Source organism: Chiloscyllium plagiosum, unplaced genomic scaffold (assembly GCF_037043375.1).
Source record: "Chiloscyllium plagiosum isolate Xiang-an unplaced genomic scaffold, Cpla_swu_hap1 HiC_scaffold_29, whole genome shotgun sequence".
NCBI classification, from domain to species: Eukaryota; Metazoa; Chordata; class Chondrichthyes; order Orectolobiformes; family Hemiscylliidae; genus Chiloscyllium; species Chiloscyllium plagiosum.
This window is the reverse complement of record NW_028270167.1, coordinates 36,847,045-36,874,687: the sequence shown is the minus strand read 5'-3', so window position 1 is coordinate 36,874,687 and position 27,643 is coordinate 36,847,045. Positions and strand designations below refer to the sequence as shown.

Genomic DNA, 27,643 nt, shown 5'->3' with positions numbered 1-27,643 from the left:
TACCTCCTCCTTTAATTTGGGTTCTCTAATTTTCCCTATAACTGAACCCTCTCACCCTTTATTAGTTTAAAGCCCTGTCTACAATCCTCATTATGTGATTCATTAGGACCGGTCCCAGTACGATTCAGATGCAGGTCCCTTCTTCCCCAGTACTGGTGCCAATGTCCCATGAATTCAAACCTTTTTGTTGCATACTGACTTTGAGCCATGCATTTACCTGTTTAATCTTATTGACCCTGAGCCAATTAGCTCGTGGCTCAGGTAGTAATCCAGAGGTTATTACTTTTTTGGTTCTGCTTTTTAATTTAGCTCCTAGTTGTTCATGCTCCCTTAGCAGAACCTCTGCCCTAGTTTTATCTATGTCATGACCATGACCACTGGATCTTTACCTTACCACTCCAGTTCCTCTACAGCCCAGATGAGACATCCCAAACCCCAGCATCAGGCAGGCAGCACAATCTTCAGGACTAATGATCCTGGCCACAGAAAATAGTGTCTCTGCTTCCAACTATACTATCCCCAATTATAACATTTCTCTTCCCTCCTCCCACTTGAGTGGCTCCCTGCACCACAAATGCTGCAGTCAATCAGCTCATCCACCCTGCAGTCCCCATTTCCATCCATTCTTGAACCGGTTGGACAAGCTAAGTAGCTGAGCCTCCTACAACTCTGCCTCCGGGATCCTGCTTCGCTCACAACCACACCCTCCTGTCCCTGATCACTGGCCGAATTCGGGTTAATTAGTCTCCTGAAACACAGCATCCAGGTAACTGCCCTATCCCTGATGTGTCACAATGTTTGACGCTCAGAGTCCAGCTCATCAACTCTGAGCTGCAGTTCTTCCAGCAACCAATATTTACTACAGACATGGTCAGTGGGATCCACAATGGGGTCCACCAGATCCCACATCATGTGGAAGTTAAGTAAATAGTTAAGCTTCTTTTTGGATTGTTGGAGGATGTTGCTACCTGGCCTTTAAGATTGTTCACCTTTCAGGAAATCATATGCTATGGGTACATAATGTTAAAATTCTGTGTGAAATTAGTCCGTTGTAGGTCTGCAAGCTGCACACACACAAATAAGTTAGGTTGTAAAGTAAAACAAAGAATTCTGAGTACTGGAAATCTAAAACAATAACAGAAATTGCTGGCAAAAATTAGCAGGTTTGGCATCATCAGTAGGAAAAAAGCAGGGTGGCATGTTGGCACAGTGGTTAGCACTGCTGCCTCACAGCGCCAGGGACCCGGGTTCAATTCCCACCTTGGGCAACTGTCTGTGTGGAGTTTGCACATTCTCCCCTTGTCTGCATGGGTTTCCTCTGGGTGCTCTGGTTTCCTCCCACAGTCCAAAGATGTGCAGGTTAGGTGAATTGGCCAAGCTAAATTGCCCGTCGTGTTAGGTGAAGGGGTAAATGTAGGGGAATGGGTCTGGTGGATTGCTCTTCGGAGGGTCGGTGTGGACTTGTTGGGTCGAAGGGTCTGTTTCCACACTGTAAGTAATCTAATCTAATGTTTCGAGTCTGGTGACTCTTCATCAGAACTCAGCTATTGTCGCCATATCCTGAGAACAATACTCTGCTGTACATCGCCATATACACACTCTCGACCCCTCTCTCCACCAGCACCCGCCTCACGCGATCTCATAGATGTCCTGCCCCGAGTTCCACTTCATTCTCCAGCTTGTTCAACATTGTAGCAAATAACTTTATCTATTCCTTTCAGGCATTAAGGGACGCAAGCTGCAACAACTCCAAGATAACCTGCATCATCCTGGAACCTCTTGCTGCATCCCTTCCTTCTGCCTCAATCCTTTTTCATAACCCACCTCTTGTTAAGGTTTTACTATTCCTTCTAACCTTCTGCTCTCTTATGCTGAACATTCCGTACTCAGAAAAGGTCTTAATTTTATTTCTCTGCACCCATTTCTTTGGAAAGGTGTCCTCTCCCCGTCCCACAGATGCCTTCACCAGCCTCTAACACCCTCCTTTTACCTGGACCCCTCCCTCTAGCTGCTTACCTACAATTGAACTGTTTATCAAAAGTATCAACTTGACATTGTTCAGCTTAATTTCTCTGCGAATCACCTCACCTATGTGAACCATCTCCCTTCAAACTGAATACACTGCGTGCTCTCAGATTGAATCCTAACTTCACTGAAGCCAGTATCACATCACCACGTCACCCTTTATTTACATATGCTGAGTACATGGACACTGACCAGCTAGCTCAGAGCCAACCCCTAGAGTGAGCAGAACCCCAACACTCCTGTTTATATCTGTCAGTCACAGATCCCTGAGTGGCCCAGATTGTCAAACCCAATCAGGGATCTCATACTCAATGAGATGCAACTGGCCCTCATTCCAAGTAATCAAGCTTGTCAACCAGGGTAGTGCTATTGCTGACTAACGTACTGACCACTATATTGTAGAGGTTGAGCACCAGCTCTTGGACAGCTCCTCCTGTTGACCCTGGACCATAGCACTACTATTGAGCATCAGACCATCAGTACATGACTGTTATCAACTTCATCTCATCTGTGGATCTCTTTGTAATAGCCTCCCAGCCCAGTCCTCCAATCCAGTACAGTCTACATCCACAATCTTCTCAAAATCCACATACAGGACTGCCCTGGCAAACTGCCCTGTTTCTACCTGTTCCTATCCCATGAAACTTATTTCTTCCTACCTCGACTCAATTTTTCTCCTTTTGCCCAGTCCCTCCCACTTACATCTGTGATTCTTCTGACACTTTACATCAGTTCCAAAATCTCCAGTTCATGGTTTCCAACAGTGGTCCTCTTTCATCTTTGATGTGTAATCCCTTTACATCTATCCCCCATCAGGATGGTCTCAGGACTCCTCACTTCTTCTTGGAAAGAAGGCCTGAACTATCCTCTGCCTGGTTGGGTTTGTTCTCACCCTGAACAATTTCTCCTTTAACTCCTCTCACTTTGTGGATGTAGTTTTGCTCGTTGAGATGGAAGGTTCATTTTCAGACATTCCGTCACATATTAGGTAACATCTTCAGTGAGCCTCCGGATGAAGCACTGCTGATGATTCCTGCTTTTTACTTATATGTTTGGGTTTCTTTGGGTTGATGTCATTACCTGTTATTTTACTCAGTGGGCGGTAAATCGCGTCTAATTCAATGTGCTTGTTGATAGATTTCCAGTTGAAATGCCATGCTTCTCAGAATTCTCGTGCGTGTCTCTGTTTGGCTTGTCATAGAATGGATGTGTTGTCTCTGTCGAAGTGGTGTCCTTCCTCATCTGTGTGTAAGGATACTAATGAGAGAGGGTCATGTTATTTTGTGGCTAGTTGATGTTCATGTATCCTGGTGGCTAGTTTTCTGCCTGTTTGTTCAATGTAGTGTTTGTTACAGTCCTTAATAAAAGCAAATTACTGCGGACGCTGGAATCTGAAACCAAAAGAGAAAATGCTGGAAAATCTCAGCAGGTCTGGCAGCATCTGTCAGGAGAGAAAAGAGCTGACGTTTCAAGTCTAACTGACCCTTTGTCAAAGCTTTGACAAAGGGTCAGTTAGACTCGAAACGTCAGCTCTTTTCTCTCCTTACAGATGCTGCCAGACCTGCAGAGATTTTCCAGCATTTTCTCTTTTTGTTACAGTCCTTGCGCGGCATTTTGTAAACGACATTAGTTTTGCTTGTAGTCTGTATACGGTCTTTCAAATTCATTAGCTGCTGTTTTAGTGTGCTAGTGGGTTTGTGGGCTACCAGATTGTCAAGAGGTCTGAGTAATCTGGCAGTCATTTCTAAGATATCTTTGACATAGGGGAGAGTGGCTAGGGTTGCTGGACGCGTTTTGTATGCTTGTTTGGGTTTGTTGCTAAGAAATCTGCAGACTGTGTTCATTGGGTACCCGTTCTTTTGAATGCACTGTATAGGTGATTTTCCTCTGCTCTGCATAGTTTCTTTGTGCTGCTGTGTGTGGTGGCTCATTGGAATAATGTTCAGATGCAGCTTCATTTGTGGATGTTGGGATGATTGCTTTTGTAGTTAGTATTTGGCCCATGTTTGTTGTTTTCCTGTGGACGCTGGTTTGAAGTTCCCTATTGGAAAGTTCCTCATCAAAACTAGCATCTACAGGAAAACAACACATACAGACCAAATACTGAACAACAGAAGCAATCATCTCAATATCCACAAACGTAGCTGCATTAGAACCTTATTTCAACGAGCCACCACACATTGCAGCACAGAGAAACTACGCAGAGCGGAGGAAAATTATCTATACAGTATATTCAAAACGAATGGATGCCCAATGAGCACAGTCTACAGACTTCTCATCAACAAACCCAAACAAGCAGACAAAACATGTCCAAAAATGCTAGCCACTCACCCCTACATCAAAGACATCTCAGAAATGACTGCCAGACTATTCAAACACCTTCACATCATGGTAGCCCACAGACCCACTAACACACTAAACAGCAGCTAATGAAGTTGGAAGATCCTCTCCCAGACAACAAGCAAAACTAATGTCATTGACAAAATACCGTGCAAGGACTGTAACAAACACCACATTGGACAAACAGGCAGAAAACTAGCCATCAGAATACATGGTTAGATTAGATTAGATTGGCCCTTCAGCGCAACAAGTCCATACCGACCCGCGCAACCCACCCATACCCCTACATTTACCCCTTACCTAACACTACGGGCAATTTAGCATGGCCAATTCACCTGACCTGCACATCTTTGGACTGTGGGAGGAAACCGGAGCACCCGGAGGAAATGCACGCAGACACGGGGAGAACGTGCAAACTCCACACAGTCCGTCGCCTGAGCCGGGAATTGAACCCGGGTCTCAGGCGCTGTGAGGCAGCAGTGCTAACCACTGTGCCACCGTCAACTAGCCACAAAAGACATGACCCACTGTCACTAGTATCCTTACATACAGATGAGGAAGGACACCACTTCGACAGGACAACACATTCATCCTCAGACAAGCCAAACAGAGACACACACAAGAATGCCCAGAAGCATGGCATTCCAACCGGAACTTTATTAACAAACACATTAACTTGGACCCGATTTACCACCCCCTGAGAAAAATAACAGGAACTGACATCATCATAGGAAATGGCATCACCACAGGAAATGTCATCACCAACACAAAGAAACCCAAATATATAAATAGAAAGCAGGAATCATCAGCAGTGCTTCGTCCGAAGCCTCACTGAAGATGTTTCCTAGTATGGTGATGAAACATCTGAAAATGAACCTTCCAGCTCAGCAAGCAAACCTACATTCAGAACATCAACCTGATCCACAAATCTCCTCAAAACTCTCACTTTTTTCAGCTCAAAGATGTGGTCATGGGTACCTGTATGGGCCGAGTTATGCCTGTGTCTTGGTGGAGTGTGTGGAACATTCCTTGTTCCAAATGTACTCAGCCCCCCGCACACACCTCTTTCTCCAGTATGTTGGTGACATCATCACTGTGCTTCTGTTTCTCGTTCTGAACTGGAAAAATCTATCTTTTTTTTAGAAAGAAAATTCTGATGAGGAGTCAATAAATTTGAAACATTAACTCCATCTTATTCCCACCTATCATAACAGACCTGCTGAGTTTCACCAGCAATTTGTTTTCATTTTGCTGTAATGTCTACTTCATAACTTAGAATGTCACAGAGTCATACAACATAGAAATAGACCCTTCAGTCCAACTTATCCACGCCAACTAGGCATCCCAATTTGACCTGGTCTCATTTACCAGCATTTTGCCCATATCTCACTAAACCTTTCCTATTCATATACCCATCCAGATGCTTTTTAAATGTTGTAATTGCCTCCACCACTCTGCGGCAGCTGGTTCCATATATATGCACTGCCCTCTGAATGAAAAAATTGCCTGTAAATCTTTCTTCTCTCACCTTAAAAATCTCCCCCTAGGTTTGAACTCCCCACCCTAGGGAAAAGACCTTTGCTATTCCCCTTACCTATGCCCCTCATGAATTTATACACTTTTATAAAGTCACTGCTCAATCTCCTACCCTCCAGGGAAAAATGTCCCAACCTACCTAACTTCTCCTTATAATTCAAATCTTCCAGTTACTGTTTAAATAAATTAATCCTTGGAGTTAATCAATCCCTGACAAGTGATTGTTCATTAAACTACTATCATTAACATGACTGTCATGACTTCTCAGATTTCCTTTTCTTTGTCTCTCATGCATTTTCTAGTTTTAACTTTAACACAGGGCTCTCAGTCTCACCTTATTCATCAGGAAATATCCCAGACAGGATAATGGAGAGTTACTGCTGGTGCTTCCATTGTCCAGTAGTACAACAAATACCTTGTGTAGAAATGTAAGTAGAAGCTTGAACAAACAAGGTATTAAGTTTTGGTTGCGCAACCTTTAATAACTATAAACTATACACAGAAGCCTGATACAGCAGAGAATCACCTTTGCTCCTTGCACAGGTCCCAATCACATGTGATCAATTCCTTATGTACATGTTCAGCAGCTGTTGCTAGACTACAGGTACAAGTAACCCTTTACACTACACTCTCCCAAGTCTGTATTGCCACTGATTGTTTTCACAATTTATTTACCCACCTATACTTTGCAATGTTGATGCTGTTTAACTCTGACCTCTCCTCTCTGCTTCCTTTAGGTTCTCAGCAATGACAACATCATGACTCTAAAGGCTGTGGCCCAGGAGGATGCTGGGAAGTACGTGTGTAGGGCTGTTGTTCCACGAGTTGGTGCTGGGGAGAGGGAAGTCAGCCTGACAGTCAATGGTAAAATAATTTTGTACTCCTGGTTTACAAATCGATAATGTACTGCGTTTCCATATATTTATATACAATATACTAATGCATACACTGCATTCATACACAGAAAACTTACATATGCAGACTCACATATACTTGTGTACAAACAGACTCTCACAGCATTGCACATGTGTGAAGACATGCATAGGTGTATTTGCATACAATGTACACAAATATATAGACTCAAACACGCCAAAGAACACCTAAGCACAACAAATGCATGTGCACAAATACACACTTAAAATACACAGGCGGATGCTCATATGCACATATAGATGCACTTCATTGTAGTCATGTCTACACATAGATGGGAACGCATGTGCTTCATCACAACTGGCACTTAAGGGCAGGTTCAATTAAACTCTTGGAAAGGTTTACAGATGCACATGTACCTATTTACCAATATATACAGGCATGCACACGCACATCCCTGTGAATGAAACTGCATTCTTTATATCGACTTTTATCAGATGAAGAGAACATTGATGTTCAACAGGAACGCATTGTTGTATTGCAGTCTTTGGCACTATGAGGTTAGAAGCAATTCTGTTGTTGATTTTGGCACATTACTCATAGTTTCTCACTAATACTTCCAAAGAATGCTCGTCATCCTGCTTTCATTTGCAGAATCACTAGTCTAAGGCTTGAACACTTATGGGAAAATGTCATTTCATCAGTGTCCTCTGAAAAAAAGCTCTCCCTAAAGAAGGGAAAAATAAATAAAGTTGCACAGTTCAAATTCAGTCCAGAAAACAAAACATTACTTTCAGATTAAATCTGCAGAAAAATAATGGCATTCCTAGTGAACAAAATCAAACATGACCCGAAACCCTGACAGTTCACGTAATCAGACATGTACATCAACTTCCTCTACACTCCATTTCATATTTCAAAAAAGTCTCACAATTTTTGCTCACTGAAGTCAACAAAACAAAAAGAAAACCGCTTGTTACCTTTGAGAAAAAAATTGATGCAGGTTTGTTTGTTCCATACTGTGTGCAATTACCCTTTAAAATATTCATTAAAATGTAAATTTATTTTAATTAGACTGCTAATAATGAGCAATTATATTCAGTTTAATTATGTGCAGACTGTGCCCTGTTGTTGCTTGTTCCTTTGGAGAAGGTGTAATACAAGGAGGGCTGTGATGGATGAACTGTCTAATTTAATAAAGTTGTTTGATGAATTGTGTTTGTGAGTATATACATATATATAGAGCATGTGTGTATAAATATGCATATATACATATATGTGTATCTATAACATATGTGTGTGTATTCTTGTATGTTTGTGATTATATATGTTCATGCATATGTGCATACATGTGTATGATTTGTTTGTATTTTTGGTTTCAGGACCTCCCATCATCTCCAGCACACAAATGCAGCATGCTCTACAGGGCAAAAAAGGACAAATCAAATGTTTCATCCGGAGTACACCTCCACCTGACCGAATAGTAAGTGACTCAGCGAAATAGACACTTCCTCAAATGGACAAAATGGACATATTACTGTCTCTAAAATATCACCCTGCTTTTTCAGTTAAAGAAAACCTTTCCAATGCCTCAATGATTTTGTCAAGCAAAGAATTTAATTCAACTGGTAAGGAAAGTGCATGCATTTTGGTCTTGTGGTGCAGGTGGCAGTGTTCCTACCTCTGAAAGCTTTGCAGGTTCTACTCTGTGACTTAATTCCTAAGAAAAGTGCAGTCAAATAGATTGAACATTGACTTGTAAATCCTACCAACAGTGAATGACAGGCAGTTAAGAGTGGGAGAGATTCCTGGTCATCCATGTGAAGGAAAGAAATTGGAGCCTCCACCATCATAATCTGTAGCTCCAAGTTAAAATATGCACCTACAAGTGTATTATACCACAGCATTTTGGAATCCTGAGTGGACTGTAACCACTGCAACTACCATAATTGTAGTAAACTTGTAAGCCAAGTAACACACAGGGAGATTCCACAAATAAACAGAAGTACTCACTTAAAGTTCCCGAAAATCACACCTTTTAAATGAAACAATTTTAAAATCAATCATTCCCATAACATTCTCATCAAAACCAGAGTTAAGGCCTTTCAGACACTTCTTACCCAGAAGAAAACAAAGTACAAGTTGAAATACTTCACCACACACGTGGTACTGAGCATTCTGGATGAAATAACTTATTAAATAAAATAAAATTGTTGGTGGCACAGTGGTTAGCACTGCTGCCTCACAGCACCAGAGACCCGGGTTCAATTCCCGCCTCAGGTGATTGTGTGGAGTTTGCACATTCTCCCAGTGTCTGTGTGGGTTTGCTCCGGTTTCCTCCCACAGTCCAAAAATGTGCAGGTCAGGTGAATTGGCCATGCTAAATTGCCCGTAGTGTTAGGTGAAGGGGTAAATGTAGGGGAATGGGTCTGGGTGGGTTGTGCTTCGGTGGGTCAGTGTGGACTTGTTGGGCCAAAGGGCCTGTTTCCACACTGTAATCTAATAAAACGAAATATAAAAGCAATACTTTGGTTTTAGGCATTTCAGTATGTTTCTCAGCAGAGTAAAACATTCAAACAATATCAACTCAGGTGCAGCACTTTCCAACATATTTATAAATAAAATAACATTCAAAACAAAATAAAAAGAAAAATATTATAAATTATAACTTTAAATGTAAAAACTAAATGCATCAGCCTCCTGATTTTACATTGAACAAGCTCCATCTAGTGACAGACATTGATCAATGCAGGCAGCAGTTTCAGACTTCCAGGGACCTCAAGTTCAGCTAAGAGCAGAAATGGAGCCAGGCGAAGAGGACCCAATAGATCAAGACCCCAGTGGTGCCAAAGGCACTGAGGTGTTTGGAGGTGAGAATGGAAAATGGGGACAGGATATCAAGAGTTAAGCCTGGTACAGAATCAAGAGGGGCAATGATACCAATACAGCTGGAGAATTGCCATGTTTGCATGTGGAAAGTGCAAGCCACCAAACAAGAAAGGATGTTATAGCAACTTTAAATACTGACTGAGAAAACATTACTTGGAAACTCCTGTGGTGCAATCAGCTCTCTATTCTAAACATGAACCTCCAGTGTCTATTGCCACTACATTTTAAATGTTGCATTTATAGCTTTTGTTTTTTTTTAATATCTCTAATTTATAAATGTCTTGGAATGTACAATAATTCAACTTGTAATGTTTCATAAGACCATAAGACAAATGAGCATATGAAGGCCATTCAGCCCAGTAAGTCAATGCCACCATTCACTGAGATTACGGCGAAACTGATAAATCCTCATCTTCACTTTTCTGCCTTTTCCCCATAATCTTGGAACCCTTTATGGATTAAAAATCTCTCAACCTTCATACTCCTCTGCAATAAAAAATTCCACTGATTCAGTACCCTCTAAGAGAAATTACTTTTCATCTCTGTTTTAACTGGGCAACCTCTTACTCTGAGGTTATGCTGTCTGGTCCTAGACTTTCACACAAGGAGAAACAAACTCTCTCCATCTTCCCTGCAAAGCCCCCTAAGAAGCTTACATGTTTTAATAAGATCATCTCTCAATCTCTAATTACTCAATCTCTCCTCATAAGACAGTTCCTCCATACTAAGATCAACCTTGAGAACCTTCTCTGAACTGACACCAATGCCAATATACCTCTCCTTTGATAAAGGGATCAAAACTGTTTACGTTATTCTAATTGTAGTCAAATTAGTGCCTTGTATAGTTTTAGCAAGACCTCCCTATTTTTATACTCCATTCCCTTTGAAATAAAGGCCAACATTCCATTTGCCTTCCCTATTTCCTGCTGAACTTGGATTCCCAAACCTCTGTGATGCAGGTTTCTGCTGTCTTTTTCCATTTAGATAATACTCAACTCCACTATTCTTCCTGCCAAAGTTCACAATCTCACATTTCCTCATATTGCATTTCATCTGCCACGTCTTTGCAACTCATTTAATCTGTCTGTAGACTCATATCATCCTCAGCACATACCTTCTCATGTATTTTTGTGTCATCTGCAAACTTGGCGAAAAGACATTCACCTTCCTCATTCAAGTCGTTAATATATATTGTAAATAATTATGGCCCTCACACTAATCCCTTTGGTACTCTACTAGTTACATGTTGCCATCCTGAAAATGCCTGCCTTATTCCAACTTTGTCTTCTCTTAGTTAGTCAATCCTCTAGCCATGTTAATATTCTACCCCCAACACCATGGGCTCTTACTATGCTGTATACCCCTAACCATCACCCGTTCTGTGAAGATTAGGATTATTGAAGCTGATCAACAGTAAGTTAAAGGCAGATTTCTTGAGTCAAGAAGTCATTTTTTTTCACATCATCAGCTGGGTCAGGGCAGAAGAATAATGGGAAATCAGTGAACCCCGTGGAGTTGGTCCCCAGGGAAAACCATTGCCTTCAGCAGCACAACTGAGGAGAAAACTGAACCAGCAACGTGTTGGTCAGCAGAAAGTGAAGGTTATTTTTGAAGGGGGGGAACAGTATTTTTCTAAAGACCTATAATCTTTTAGAGTCTCCGCATTCCCATAAATTTAACTTCTTCAAATCCTAATTTTAATCTTTGCACCTGTGTTTTCAGTGTCTTAAACTCCCTGCACTGTAATCTCCAGAATTCTCCCTGTAAGGCTTCTCTACCTCCCTCTCCTATTTGAGGATGTTTCTTAAAATCTGACTTTTTGGCAAGCTTTTGGTCACTTTATCTGTTTGTGTGATGCAGTGTCAAATTTTCCTTAATAATTCACTTTAGTAGAATAATAGTGTTAAACATATAAATGAATATTGAACAATTCTTCCCGCATCACTTTCCTAAGTTGAATCATTCCTTTCCTTCTGTGTAACCCAAGTCACCACTGGTAATACAGCAGTGCAGAGAAAATTCGCTAACGTTTGCAAGGAAGAAAATAAACGAGAATGTAGTTTCCAGATGTACAATCCAATGCAGCACTATTGGTGAGAAACATCTGGTGCAGCCTGTACAGTGTGTGATTAGATATGTAGAACATGCAAAAGCTATATAGATACTCGATTTCTCATTAGTTCCTCAGCTAATGGCTTTTTTATTGCAGCAAGAAGCCTTTATGGATCAGCAGAAATAAACCTGAATCATTTCAGAAATGGGAATGAATGATTCAGTCTCTCAAATGTCAGCTGTGGGTTTCATGTTCATCGCACTGCTTTCAGCTTTGTACTGATTAATTTGAGCGGGCAAGAAAAATATGTGGGGATCCCTACTCTCAGGCTGCACATAATAGCAGAGTTGTGTGTGATTATTGACTGCAAGTGAAATTGTTGTCCAAAATGAATTACTGAGAAGTGCAGCAAACAGGGAAGCACAGAAGAAACAATAAGAGGTTTCTCTCAATGCATTATGCCAGTGATTGCTGGACGATACTCTTTGATGATGATGGACTGTCTATTGGGATAGTTTCCAGCTGCAGTTTCCAGTCCCTGGGTTTGTTTATTACATCGAAGTGATCAGTGGGAGATAGCTCAGAATAATGGCTGGCTACCCCTTTTTGGTTCAGCACTGTCAACTCACACTGGGCTGTGGTTTTACACTGAATTTAGGTTCATTCTTGGTTGACACGAAACTCAAAACTCTAGGTTTACTCTGAAAACTATGGATTCACTTTCGACTCAATGGTCTGGATTCACTCTGGGATAACTCTCAAAGTGACACTCTAGGTTCATTCTGGGTCTGATGTTATGGATGCACTCTTGATTCACTTTGGATTTGATACTCAGGATTCACACTGGGTGAACTGCCTCTATTTCTTTTGGGCTTTGTAAATTGACATGATTATGTTTAATTTTGAACCCTTTCTCACTGCAAGTTGCATGGTGAATCTCAAGCCAAAGTCCAGACTGAAGCAGAAATGCTGCACAGATATTTGCTCTCAACACAAAGGTTGTGCTAGAAATATCAGTAAATCATCCAGAATCACTTGTAGAGTCTTTGGACTTTGATCAGTTAATCCACAAACAATCTTTCATATCATATTTCCCCTTTTTGTGTTTGCACGTTCTCCCCATGTCTGCGTGGGTTTCCTCCGGGTGCTCCGGTTTCCAACCACAGTCCAAAGATGTGCAGGTCAGGTGAATTGGCCATGCTAAATTGCCCGTAGTATTAGATGTGTAGGGGTATGGGTGGGTTGCGCTTCGGCGGGGCGGTGTGGACTTGTTGGGCCGAAGGGCCTGTTTCCACACTGTAAGTAATCTAATCTAATTTCTTGTCAATAATCCTAGTTTCTCCAGGGTTGGGTAATAGTTCCACAGGCTTTGGACTCCTCACCTCTTTCATCATTCTTTATGGTCAGACTTAGATGGTAGCAAGTTTTGAGAACACTTGTAACACAGGTTGAGGTTCTGGATGTACGTTTGCTTACTGAGCTGGAAGGTTCGATTGCAGACGTTTCGTCACTATACTAGGTAACATCATCAGTGAGCCTCCAGATGAAGTGCTGGTGGCATCACCTACTTTTTATTTATGTTTAAGTTTCCTTGGGTTGGTGATGTCATTTCCTGTTATTTCTCAGGAGGTGGTAAATGGGATTCAAGTCAATGTGTTTGTTAATAGAGTTCCAGTTGGAATGTCATACTCAAAGGAATTCTTGTGCGTGTTTCTGTTTGGCTTGTCCTAGGATGGCTGTGTTGTCCCACTCAAAGTGGTGTCCTTCCTCATCTGTATGTAAGGATACTAGTGAGAGTGGCTCATGTCTTTTGTGGCTAGTTGATGTTCATGTATCCTGGTGGCTAGTTTTCTGTTTGTCCAATGTAGTGTTTGTTACAGTTCTTGCATTGTATTTTTTAAATGACATTACTTTTGCTTGTTGTCTGTATAGGGTCTTTCAAGTTCATTAGCTGCTGTTTTAGTGTGTTGGTGGGTTTGTGGGTTACCAGGATGCCAAGAGGTCTGAGTAGTCTGGCCGTCATTTCCAAGATGTCTTTGATGTAGGAGAGAGTGGCTAGGATTTCTGGACGTATTTTGTCCACTTGTTGGGGTTTGCTGCTGAGTAATCGACAAACTGTGTTCATTGGGTACCCGTTCTTTTTTAATACACTGTAGAGGTGATTTTCCTCTGCTCTGTGTAGTTCCTCTGGGCTACAGTGTGTGGTGGTTCATTGAAATAATGTTTTAATACAGCTTTGTTTGTGGATGTTGGGATGATTGCTTCCCAAGAAGCATATTACATATCTGTATCCTCCTCACAATACTCTCAAACTTTCCATATCCTGATTGTTGGAGAATGAACACAAGTTGGGAGATGGCTTTCAGAATTCTGCAGAAGTCCTAATAACATACTGAAATTACCTGGCAAGTTTAAACATTCAATGAATTGATCTCCACAACCTGAGACCTTCTGTGAATTACTCCATCCTTGATCTCAGCATCAAAGACTTTACATTAGTGATACTGATATCCTTATCAAAAAAATGTTATGGTAGTTAGTTTCTTTGATCCGTGAGGGAAATCTGACAATTGAGTCCTGCAACCAATTCCCCTAGTCACCCCCAACCTGTTCTAACCATCTGTCTCCTCCCCCACCACGATGAACTACCATTCATCCACCTCACCCACTCATTCACTACTAACCCATTTTTAACTTGTTTAAAAATCACCACAACAGGGCAGGTACTGATGTGAAAAGGGACTTGTCATAGAGTCATAAAGTCATTGAGATGTACAGTATGAAAACAGACCCTTCAGTCCAACTCATCCATGCCAATCAGATATCCTAAATTAATCTAGTCCTAATTTACAGCACTTGGCCCATATCCCTTAAACCCTTCCTATTCATATACCCACCCAGATGTCCTTTAAATGTTATAACTGTCCCAGCCTCCACCACTTCCTCTGGCATCTCATTCCATACACGCACCACCCTCTGCATGAAAAAGTTGCCCCTTAGGTCCCTTTTAAAGCTTTCCCCTCTCACCTTAAACCTATGCCCTCTAGTTTTGGACTCACCTACTTCAGGGAAAAGACCTTGTCTACTATCCTTATCTATGCCCCTCATGATTTTATAAACCTCTATAAAGGTAATCCCTCAGCCTCCGATGCTCCAGGATAAACAGACCCAGCCTATTCTGCCTCTTCCACTAACTCAAACTCTCCAACCCTGGCAACATTCTTGTGCTTAATGATATTTACTATCTGATGCCTGCATTGATCCTTTCAATACATCATCTAGAATCAGCAGTCCCAGTTGCAAAAATTACAAAAGGGTCGGTCCATGGAAATCTTCACAACCAGTGCCAATAAATTCAAAATCAATGCTGACTGGAAGATCTGGGTTGTTGTATCCTTGTCACAACTTCCTTGCCTACTAATCTTTGTAACATTAGCAAAATCGACAATATTCTCTGTCCTTTCATCCAATACAGATTGGAAATAGTTAAGCCCAAACACTGATACCCGTGGCACCTAAAGTTTCCAAATTTGAAAATATCCTGTTAGTCATGCAATCCATTAACAATGCTGACATATTGACCTCAATATTTTTATTTTTGTCTTGTCATAATCCAAATGCATAACATCTACTGCTTGGACCTATGTCTGCCCTGCTCAATACATCTTCAAAAGAATACTAATAAATTCAACAAAAAATATTTGCCTTTCCTAATTCCAGAGCTTAGGTTTTATGTAACTGAAGTGAAAAGCATAGAATGTTTAAAATCCCAGAGGCAGAAAGGTTGTTGGAACTTCATATCAACAAGTTGTACTATCCCTTCCTTTCGCTTTTCAGGAAATTGTTGATAGGTTATTTAACTAAGAGGCTTTTCATTGCAGCTGAGACTGTGGCCCACATCTGGGCTTTCCATTGAGGCCATTATCAGCAATCAACAGGAACCAGGAATCGTGTATTTTGCACAACCTCTTGTCTCCTGCAGATACTGGAGTTGGTGGTTCTGGGAACTCTCCTGAGGATCTCTTACAAGTCATTGCATTGCAGTGGAGAAGAAGGACATAGAGTGGACAGGGAGAAACTGTTCCTGCACTATAAATGGATTGAGAATTAGCACAGTTTCAAAGTATTTTGTAAAAGAAGCAAATATGATGTGGTCGTGATCAGTTTTAAGGCACTGCCTGGAAGTGTGGTGGAGGCAGCTTTGATCGAAGCATACAAGAAGGCATTATGGTAACTATAAAATCAATCTGCTCAGACACGCCTCCAGAGCAGGTGGGATGTCAATATGAACCTCCTGGCTGAAAGGTAGCGCACTACCATTGCATCACAAGAACTCTTAAAAAGATATTATATGATTATTTAAAGGAAACAATATGCAGGTTTTAGAGGAAAAAGACGGGAGATTGGTGCTGAACCAAAATGGTATGAGAGCCAGGGCAGACATGAAGGACCAAACTGCCTTTTTCTACGTTGTAACAATTCTGTGCTTCATTCAAGTGACTTTCTGGAGTAGGGGAAAGATCTCAGGTGGATTAGTCTTTGAAGATTTTATTTCCACCTGCATGCTCGAAGAGCTTAGGAATTAATCTCCCATTACAAATCTTCAACATTCTCCAAGCAGAATCCCAAATAGAATTGAGGCTCAATGCTGCATAATTATACAAAGAACATGAAATTTATTACAGCTTTCACAAGCTCAGGACATTCCAAACTGCTGCATAGCCAATTAAGCATGGTTACAGCTACTTCACTCTTAAGGCACTCTGGAATATTCTGGCAGGCCTGATGATCTTCGAAAGCAGATGATAATCTAATTTCTCCTTTTCTTCTATTGGATACACCTAGGCTTGGTCGTGGAAGGAGAACATTCTAGAATCAGGGACCTCGGGACGTTATACGGTGGAGACAGTAAGCATGGAGGAGGGTGTGATCTCCACACTGACCATCAGTAATATTGTGAGGGCAGACTTCCAAACAATTTACAACTGCACAGCTTGGAACAGCTTTGGTTCCGATACAGAAATTATTCGCTTGAAAGAACAAGGTAGGCCAGCAAGAGAACAATGAACTTGTGCACCTCAGTATTTGAATTCACCTGCCTTGTTTATTTCGAAGTGTTCATCCTACTTTTCACCTTTAAAACCACTTCTCTTTTATAATAACCCACCTATATTTGGGAACATAGAGTTGGAGGAGGTGGGAAGTGTCAAGTCCAGAGAGCTGTCAGGAGTCTGGGGATTTTTTGAGTGGGAACAATGGTGAGTTGGGTCTATTTAATAGTTACAGTAAGTATCTTATCCTCCAATCTTTCCTGTTTAGCTACTTAGCTTAAGTAAATCAGAACCCTCTAAAATCTGTCTTTTTAAATATTTAACCTACTTTTCCAATCAACCTGTTCAGAGATGAAATTATGTCATGTGGGACTTGAAGCCGGGTCTCCTGGTAGGGACACCACAAGAGGGCTGATAAAATCTCTGTCTTTAAAGGGTTTCAGGTGCCAATGAATAGCACATCAGAATTTTGAATTTCCCAGGTAGTTTCCTCAGAGTCAGCTATACTCAACTCTAGTCTGCACTGGTGTAATGACTCCCTGACCATTAAAACAAAATCTAAGTCTTCATTGCTGAATCTAATATCACTCTAATTCATCCCACTTCCTTCTTTATTTGCTTTCTTTCCTTAAATTTAATCAGTAGACAGAGCGTTGGACTCAACATTCATGAGGTCACAGGTGCCAATTCCCCTCATTGTGTGTTGATCCAGTATTTCCAGCAAGTAACAGCACAAGAATAATACAACCTGAATGTTGGAATAATCCAATAGATGGGATACCTCCGCTGCAATTTTCCAGGCTGTTGTCTCACTCCATCATGGTTGAAACCCTTGACTGTGCCTTCCTTACCTGGAGAGGCAGTTTCTTGAGTACTTGATTCTCCAGCATTGTTTCTTCCACCCAGTATCAGCTACATTTAATCTAAACCTCTGTGTCTATACAAAGTCACCTAAACCTATCACCCTATTATTAACCAACTCTAACTGGGACCTTATGCCTTAGATTATCATTTCAAGCTCTCCCTTCTTATACTCAGATAGTTCCTCCAACTCTTTTGGTCACTCTTCCCAGTGGTAAGCATTTATCTCAGCCCCAGACTGCACCTTGTGTTCTTCTTATTTAGATGGCTCAGATACCCACTCCAATTAAGACTTTTCTTCAACACCTTTCCACTCCACCCTGCCCGATAGATGTTAACATACCATACTTTTATCTGCTCCTGCCTTTAAATTATTCTGAAAATCTCACCTCTGGGTCTGTGTTTCTAGTTTCCCAGACTCCTCCCATCCTTTTTTGTTGGCTCTATCCCCATTCACTGTTTACAATGTTCTGAGTACCATTCTTCTGACAGCACCATGATTTAAAGACAAGTGCCCTTGTCATCTTCATTCACAGGCAGTTTGTGCAGCCTGCTCTGCTTCAGTAAACAGTAGTATGCGAATATATTTGTGAGCAGAAATTGAAAATCCCAAGGCCTTCCATCCAGAAACATGTTCTATACAATCCCGTCAGTTGGTTTATTTTAGCAGTAATCATTTTACGCTCAGATAACAAATATTTATCTGACTTATAGCTTGCCTACATCTTGGTTGTGTCTCATTTATCTTTTTCTGTTGCTTTATCAGACCTTCACAGATGCCAAATTTAATTTGCTGAGTGACTCTGTGGTTTAGGCAACAATTGAGCCTCTGGTCCTTCTTTCTATGGGCTTGAGTTCAAATCCAGCCTAGAAATAGGAAATGAAGGTCTCACTAAGTGAGTGTATGTTTAACATGCCAAGTTGTCTTTAAACTGGCAATCTTATTCCGTGAGCACTGGCCTTGAAATATGATTGAATTAGTGAAAACCCTGTGAGCTTGGGGCTGCCCACTCGCTCTGATTGATGCTGACCACAGTGTGAGTTCTGCACTTAGCCTACTTTCCCAGCATTGACACCTCTGAACTTGCTAATCCCCACACTTGATCTACTGAAGGATATACCAAATGGTTTAGTACTGTTAAGTACCAAGAAGATCCTAATCTGATCTGCAGTGAGGTTAGTCATCACAACTTTAACCAATGTGAGTGGTTTTGGTATCTCTGGATGAAAGAACACTAAGGCCTTCTTGACCTGCAATCTTCTTCCGGACCTCTCCGCCTCCACCCCCTCTCCAGCCTATCACCCTCACCTTAACCTCCTTCGACCTATCGCATTCCCAACGCCCCTCCCTGAAGTCCCTTCTCCCTACCTTTTATCTTAGCCTGCTTGGCACACCCTCTTCATTCCTGAAGAAGGGCTTATGCCCGAAACATCGATTCTCCTTCTCCTTTGATGCTGCCTGACCTACTGCGTTTTTCCAGCAACACATTTTTAAGCTCTGATCCCCAGCATCTGTAGTCCTCACTTTCACCCACCTTCGCTGCCTGGGTCCCACATGCAGAATTGATTTTGACATACTTCTTCAAATTTTTTTTGATGCCTCTTCAAAATGCCTCTTATCTTCTCATTATATTCTTTGCTCTATATCTGAATTATCTGATTTTAGAATCTTGCCTTGAAGAGATAAGGTTAAGATTGTTGAGAAGGATTGAAGTTTCTTGTATTGTCTTTTGTTATTTCTTCTCTGTTCAGGAGAAAAACTGATGATATCCCACTGTTAGCTCCAGGTGGACAAGGCTCCTGATGGGTGCCCATGCACACCCTAGAATTTCTATGTCATTCCACAATTCCAGGTCCAGTACAGCCTGCTGTCTGGTCAACTCTAGATTGAGTTGTTCTGAGGAACTATTCTGAAAACAGTCTATAAACTTCTTACCCAGGCCATCCTTGCTCATCTGATTTTTTCCAGTCTACATATAAATTAAGGCATTATTGCCATACCTTTCTGACAAACTCTCATTTTCTTTCCTTTTCACTAAATCCTGCTGTGTAGTTAAATATGAGGATTGTATACCACTCTCACAAATGGTAAGCTGTTACAATTTCTTACCTCTACTCAAATTGCATCTAAATCCTGGTTTCCTCAATTTCTATCATCCCTCTGTATTGTACTAATACTGTCCTTAACTGATTTTCATAGCTTCCTGTTCTTCCTAACTGTCCTGTGTACTTCAATATTCAGGTCCTAATCTATGTCAGCTATGCAGCTACATTTCTATAACTGTTACCAGATTGTGTTTTTGTATTTCTATCTGCACTATCTATTCATCTCTTTTATTTTATTCAAATACAGAGTTTAGTTTTGTCCTTTTATTACATTTGTATCTTAAATTTGTACTCTCTATGCCTTCCTATTACAGTCTGTTTACTATCTTCCAATATACTTAATCTATACCTAACCTCTTTCCTTGATCTATTTATGTCCTTGATACCTACATGGATCACAATGACTGGATTCTCTCCTTCACACTGCTGGGTCCTTTCCATCTCTTGGCACGTGCCAGTAACCCTGGCAGATAATACAACCAACTGGACTCACTCTTTAATGCAAAGGACAGCTTCAGTCCTCTTTACTATATAATCCTAGCCTACTGCTACATTTTTTTTGCTCCTCCCACAAACGGCTTTCTGTAACTCGGTCAATTAGCACATCCATCTTGTTGCTCCCAGTCTCATTCAAGTAAGCGCTAGGCACCTCAAACCTGTCAGACAATTGTAAAGAGACAAAAAAACTGCAGATGCTGGATTCCAATGTCGACAAGTAGGAGGCTGGAAGAACACAGCTTGCTAGGCAGCATCGGGGGTACAGAAGTCTGAGAATTGTAAAGACTAAGGATCCTATATCTCTAAGATCCCCACATCTGTTTCACTCTCAGTCGCATCTCCTATCCTTGCTCATTGAGTAAATCAGAAGACTCTATCCTAATGAGTGCCACTGCCACCTGAAATGAAGTCTCAGTAACATTCCTCCTCCCTGATTCATTGCAGTTCAGCCTGCAGCTCAGTCTGAGCCAGAAGTCTTGAGTAACAAACACTTGACCCAAATGTTCTTGCCCTAGATCAGCTTGGGTGAAGATGGCAGATTTCCAGAACCTAATGGACATGTTCCCCAACAATCAATGATAGTCTTGTGGTCACCAATAACTGAGACCAGCTATTCCAGATATATTATTTGAATTAAAGTTCCCCAGTTGCGATGGTAGAATTTGAACCGTTGTTCCCAGGCCATTAACCTGACCTCTGGATTATTACAATGATATTACCACTGTGCCATAATCTTCCTTTATGCAAGGTAAAGAATAATTACACTTGGCAAGAATGGTGAGGTCTTCAGTTCCCTACACATTGGGCTGTGCTCTCCATCATCATAGAACTAAAGCAGAGCAACAGCCACTGGCAAAAGCCAGAGGAGGATGCCTCATACCAACTTCATCCTGGGCAAGAAGTGCCTCTTATTCATGCTTAACTAATACATCAGCCATGCATTCATGGACAGATGTTTGAATGCACTTCCTGTCCACCATCTTACACATTTCACGGTACATCAATAACTTTGACAGTCTTTTGTTACCATCACTCTACTCATTCTGATGCAGGCTGTGCTTTATCCCAACAGAGGCGCTCTCACTGGCTGTTGTCATTGGCGTAGCAGTTGGTGCTGGAGTTGCATTCGTTGTTGTCTTGGCAACCATCACGGTTATCTGCTGCTCACGCTCCCAGAGAAGTAAGTGCCTATGTGGGATGTGAGCTTCTTATGATCAAAAGGTAAAACGCCCAATCCATGCATTCAGTATGAGGGCAAAACTATGGTGAGATGGAGTTCAATGTTGGCAAATGTGTGGATGTCTACAATACACAGAAAAGCAACAAATTATCGCATTTTATGAATGACATCAAACTAAGAACAGAAGTGAAGTCTGATTACATCCATAACCAGTTGGACAGGTATAAAAAACAATTGAAGGAGTGGTAGTTACAATTCAGTTTAACAGAGCATTAATCAGACCCTAAGGTGGAGAACTGTTCAGCTTTGCACGTAGTGCTCCAACAGCAATGTAGATTGGGTTTGGCTGCTGTACCAAAACCATCTGTTAGAGTGTTAAAATTATCAAGCAGGTTGCACAGATTCAGCTTGTGTTCCACTAAGCATAGAAGATTGAACAGTGGTCTCAGAGTTGCTTAAACTTTTAACCATATTCAGGTTATATACAGAGAAACTGGTGTGGGAATCATGAGTGAGTGATCATAATCTTTCTATTTGAGCTGGGCCATTCAAGAGTGAAATTGGAAGCACATTTTCCACACAAAAGCCAGAAAAATATGAATCCCAGAATGAAGAACTCATAACACTTGGAAATGGCTTAAGTCAGAAATGCAATTCCATTTTAATGTGGGCGAGATTTGTTCAGACTAGTACGAGTAAGTTTCAAGTATTCCTGGTTTTTTCCTTTTTCGGGGACACTTGGAGCTTTCAATAAATTCATTTTTGTTGGGTAAGGATATGAAAAAGTATGGAGCATGAGTAAGTCAGTGGAGTTGATGAGCAGACCAACCATGATTAAATGGAATCTTGGAGAAGCATCAAGAGACTCACTCCTGTTCCTATATTCCTATGTTTCCACAAACCCACCATCCCTCTTCCAGTCTTAACCTTCCAATTACACTCACCCACTCATTCAGCTATCTTACATGGTCTCAGCCTCCTTCCCAATCATAGCCAGGCCTTTCTTCAGAGATCCATCTTTCATCTCAGGCACGTCCACCTTTCCACCACATCTACCATTCAACCAAGCCTCTCAACTCCATGTCCTAACCATAACCAACAAAATGGGGCAGAAAGTAATTTGTACAAAGGCAGGTCGGTAATTTTGAACAATGTATTTGACTGCTGGAAACTGCAGAACTGAGGAGTCTGATGCCATTCACACGTGTTCGCACTTTGAAGGGACTACAGGCACACAATCAACAGTACCGCTCAGTTAAAATAAAAACCCATGAGCAAAAAAATTGGAAGCTAAAGATTTTGCAAGTAGTTGGTTGGAGTGCCGCTCACTTTAATATTCCAGAGTATTTCATTACAGCTCGAAAAAAACATTCATGGTGGATAACGAAAATCCCATCTGGTATACGTATTGACAATTGTCAAGTGAAGAGTTTTCTTCCATCCTTTACAAAGACTAACTGTCTAAGAGAGATTAAACCATTGAGACGGCATCACTTTCCTTTCATCAACAGAAAACGAAGTTCAGGTAATGTCTATCCAAATCCCACCTCTTGTGAATTATGATGTGTAACTGTAGAGTAGCTTCCTTCACATTGCTTATCAACATGATGAGATATTGTCTCCCCACAACACTTCACCAACTCACCTTGACTCCCCAAGCTTCTGCACTAGGTGGGCAATCTCATCTTGTCACCTCACAGCCTCAACCAGAAAACATTCAATGAGAGCATAAATCTTCACAGGTGGCAAGCATCAGTTGTTTTGACTTGGCCTCTTCAACTGCCAAAAGTCATGCTGACATCCCAAATTCACTGCAAATAATGTTCCATTGAATGTGTCTCTGTTATTGGTCCCTTGCTTTGAATCTCATCCTGCATTCTTCTCCTGTCCCTGCTGAAATCAAGACTCATCACATTGCCACCAACTCTTCCCCGTTGTTTATCAAGTGCTTGAAAATGTATGACTCCTTCCTCTTCACAAGTTTCTTTGCCCTTATATTCTATGGGTATTGTTTACAAGTGAGTTCTAGCGTCCTTGAAACAAAACTTCTTGAATCACCTTATTTTATCTTCCACGTTGGTTCTCTCCTCAGTTTCTTCAAATAATGGATGTATCTGCACATTTGTCATAGGTGACGTTGTCTGGTGTGGTTCAGTGTACAGCACTCTTGCTTCTGAGGTTGTGGTGTAAGCCTCAGTCCAATGGCTTGAATGCGACAGATCATGTGAGGGAGTGCAGCTCTGTTGGAGATACTGTCTTGCAGATGAGATGTTAAACTAAGGCCTGTCTGCCTAGCTGGATGGATGTAAAAGCTTGAATCAATAGATAGATGAAGCTAGAAAAGCACATCAGGTCAAGCAGTATTTGAGAAGCAGGGAAGTCCCTGCAGAAAGTGGACAGGATGGGGAAGGAAATATCTTTTTGATGGCGGCGTCTGATTATAGGTGGCAGAAATGTCACAGGACGATGAGTTGGATTGGGAGGTTGGTGGGGTGGTTCATGAGGACCAAAGAGACTCCTTATTGCGAGACCAAGGGGACCAAGGAATCCTTATTGTTGTTGGGGAAGGGGGTTTGAGGGCAGAAGTACGGGAAATGGAGATGCGATTGAGGGCATCCTTAATTACCAAGGAAGGTAAACTAGAAACCCTAAAATAGGAGGATATCTGGGGTATACTCGAGTAGAACAACTCATCCCCAGAGCAGATATGGAGGAATTGAGAGTACAAGATAGCATATTTGCAGGAGGGTAGGTGAGAGCAGGTGTAGTCAAGGTTGTTGTGGGTTTGACATGGATGTCAGTGGTGAGTCAGTTTCAGGAGTTGGAGGCTGAGAGATCCAGGAAGGGGAAGGAGGTGTCAGAAATGGTCCAGATTAATTTGAGGGTGGGATGGAAGGTGTTGAAGTTGAACTGCTCGAGCTCCTCCCAGGAGCACGAGGCAGCACTGATGCAGTCATCAATATAGATGAGAAAGAGATGAGGGGTGGTGCTGGTGTAGTTGTGGAAGAGGGACTGTTCCACGACTCCTACAAAGAGGCAAGCATAGCTTGAGCCCATGTGGGTGCCCAGGGCCACCCCTTTGGTTTGCAGGGAGTAGGAGGCATCAAACGAAAAATTGTTGAGGGTGAGGACCAGTTCTGCCAAGCGAATGAGAGTATCAGTGGAGGGGAACTGGTTGAGCCTATGGGAAAGGAAGAAGTGGAGGGCTTTTAGGCTGACTATGTGGGGGATCCAGGTGTAAAGGGCTGGTAGGTCCACGGTGAAGGTAAGGTGTTGGGGCCAGGGAATTGAAAGCTTTTTAAGAGGTGGAAGGAATGGGTTGTGTCACGAATGTGAGTAGGGAGTTCCTGAACAAAGGGGAAAGAACAGGGTCAAGGTAGGAGGAGATAAGCTCTGTGGGCCAGGAGTAGGCAGAGACAATGGATCCACCAGGGCAGTCAGGTTTATGGATTTTGGGTAGGAGATAGAAATGGGCGGTGCAGGGTTGGGGAACTATCAGGTTGCAGGCTGTGGACAGGGGATCTCCTGATATGATGAGGTTGTTATTGGTCTGGTGATGGCTTGGCGATCAGAGGTGGGATCATAAGTGAGTGGATGGTAGGAAGACGTTTCAGAAAGTTGGTGTCTTGTCTCAGCAATGCACAAGTCAGTGAGCCATACTACTGCCATATCCCCTCACCTTTAACAGTGAGGTTGGGGTCGGAGCAAAGGTAGCAGAGGACTGGGTGTTCCACTAGAGAGAGGCTGACGTAAGTGAGAGGGGTGAAGAGATTCAAGCGATTGATGTCACAGTGGCAGTTTGAGATGAAAGAGTCGAGGAAAGGTAGGAGGCCAGGACGAGGTGTCCAGGAGGATGGAATTTGCCATTGACAGGAGAAGGGGCCATTAGAGGGTGGGTTGGATTCTCATTCAAAGAAATAGGCGCAGAGACAAAGGAAAAAGAGCTCAACATCATGATGTGCGTGGAATTTGTTCACATGTGAGCATAGGGGGATGAAGGTGAGCCCTTTGCTGAGGACTGACAGTTCAGCCTCAGTGAGGGGGAGATCTAGGGTGATGATGAATACCTGGCAGGACTTAGGACTGGGGCTGAGTGTAGAGCTAGGGTGAGGAGTGGGAGTGGAGACTATATCAGGAATGGGTGTGCGTACTGGAGCGGTCACGTGGGCAGAAGCAGAACCCAGTTGTCAGTGATATTGGCAGTCACATGATCTTCGATGTTGGCAGAAGCAGCAGTCACAATCTATAGCAGTGATTGCAGCATCCATGTGGTCAATGATGCCAGACTGATCCTGGAGGTCAGATATGAGGTTAGAATGTTGAATGGTTGAAGAGATTTGTGTATGGAGTTAAGTATGAGAGAGTTTGGTGTATTACAGCATTTGATGTCTGGCAGAGCAGAGGAAAAGCATTTGTTGAGGGTGTGGATCCTTCTGAGAACAAAGTACAGTAGTGGTCCTCTGCAAATCTGGGAGACACAGGCTCTGAGCTGGGAGAAGGTGTCAGTGCATGGCAGAGAGCATGGAGCTGAGAATCTGCAGGGAGAAATGTTTGTTGAGGCACTATAGATAGCAATTGTCACAGTTGTGTCCAAATTGTGAAGGTGTGAAAATTATTTGGAGTCCTTGGGGGAATGAATCGGTTTCGTAAATAGGCAATGAGGAAGGTGACATGGCTCTAGTAGCGAAATTGCTTCAGAATGTGGTTGAAGAGCTTCAGGGCTGAGTAGACAACTAGGGGCTTGCAGTGGGAGAGAGACGCACTGACCTCTCTTTGGAGGAAGGAGGAAAACTTCTTTAAGGTGAGCATCCTTAGAACAGCCAGAGTCAATAGTCAAAATAGTCAGGCCGAAACCCATCATCAAACCCAGAAGTTCATTTGGGGTGGGGGGGGAGGTTGCTGGGGTAGGGTAGGTGGAATTATGATAGGTTTATTAATGCAGGTCATTGTGATTGGTCAATGGGAAGGGTAGAGCAGATAGCTGAGTAAGAAGGTGGACAGGTTAAGTCAGGTCAGGAGATGAGGGCTGGAAATGGGATAGGATGGGGGTGGAGGTTTTTTGATGCTAATGAAGTCAATATTGAGGCCATTGGGCTGTCAGCTCCCCAGGGGAAATATCAGGTATTGTTCCTCCAGATTACATCTCACCTTACTCTAACAGTGGAGGAGGCCAAGGATGGACATGTCGCCAGTGGAGTGGGAGTGAGAATTAAAATGGATGACAACCAGGAGGTTGGTTTGGTTGACTTATGCAGAGTGTGCTGATGCTCCACAAACTGGTCCCCAAGTCTGCGTTTGGGCTCCCCAATATAAAGGAGACCACATCAGAGCAAAGAATACAATATATCAGGTTGGATGAAGTGCAAGTGAATCCTGCTGGATCTGGAAGGATTATTTGGGGCCTTCGACAGAGGTAAGAGGGGAGATGTTGGGGCAGGTGCTGCACTTCCTATCGTTGCAGGGAAAGGTATCAGATGTGGTGAAGAAGTTGGTGGGGAATGTAGACTTTACAAGGGAGTTGCGGAATGAATAGTCCCTGCGGAAAGTGGACAGGGTGGGGAAGGAAATATCTTTTGCTTGTGCGTTCTGATTGTAGGTGTGGAAACGTCGGATGATGGTGCATTGGGATTCAGAGGTTGGTGGAGTGGTCAGTGAGGAGTAAGGGGACTATCCTTATTGTTGTTGGGGGGAAGGGTGTTTGAGAGCAGAAATGCAGGAAATGGAAGCGATGGGGTTGAGTGCATAATTAATTACCAAGGAGAGGAAACTTCAGTCCCTAAAGTAGGAGGGTATCTGGGATATCCTGGACTAGAACACCTCTTCCTGGGAACAGATTTGGCAAAGGCGAAGAATCGAGAGTATGGCTATGCAGGTATGATTTCAACAAGGAAGGAACACTTCCCCTCTGTCCTGGTCAATACTTATTCCTTGACCAAGACTGCAGAAACAGATTGTCTGGTCATAATCACATTACTGTTGATACGAGATTGCTGCATGAACAATGGCTGTCACACATTTTAGGTTAAAAAGCCAATAAAAACTGAATGTGTGGAGAAACTTAACATCTATGGAGAGTGAAGTAGAGTCAACATTTTGAGTCCGATATGAATCTCTTTCGGAAGTCATGAAAAGACATTGGTTGATGGTAAAATACTTTGGGAGGTCCTGAAGTTCTGAAAAAAATGGAAGAAATACAAGTCCCAGGCTCTTATTGTGTGGTGGTTGTCCCTACTT

At 42.2% G+C, this 27,643-nt stretch overlaps 1 protein-coding gene across 7 annotated transcripts in view; it reads left to right on the top strand.

Annotated features, from left to right (window-relative positions):
- The window catches only part of kirrel3a (kirre like nephrin family adhesion molecule 3a), a 638,457-nt gene that overhangs the window by 566,936 nt on the left and 43,878 nt on the right, over nt 1–27,643 (top strand). For 4 of the 7 annotated variants that reach the window (XM_087976494.1, XM_043676912.2, XM_087976496.1 and 1 more), the window contains exons 9-13: nt 6,639–6,765; nt 8,154–8,254; nt 16,559–16,757; nt 21,302–21,409; nt 22,767–22,934. In XM_087976494.1, the coding sequence (XP_087832620.1) occupies nt 6,639–6,765; nt 8,154–8,254; nt 16,559–16,757; nt 21,302–21,409; nt 22,767–22,934 (703 nt within the window). The remainder of the gene's footprint in view (nt 1–6,638; nt 6,766–8,153; nt 8,255–16,558; nt 16,758–21,301; nt 21,410–22,766; nt 22,935–27,643) is intronic. The other 3 variants (XM_087976497.1, XM_043676913.2, XM_043676914.2) reach the window with 1 other exon arrangement.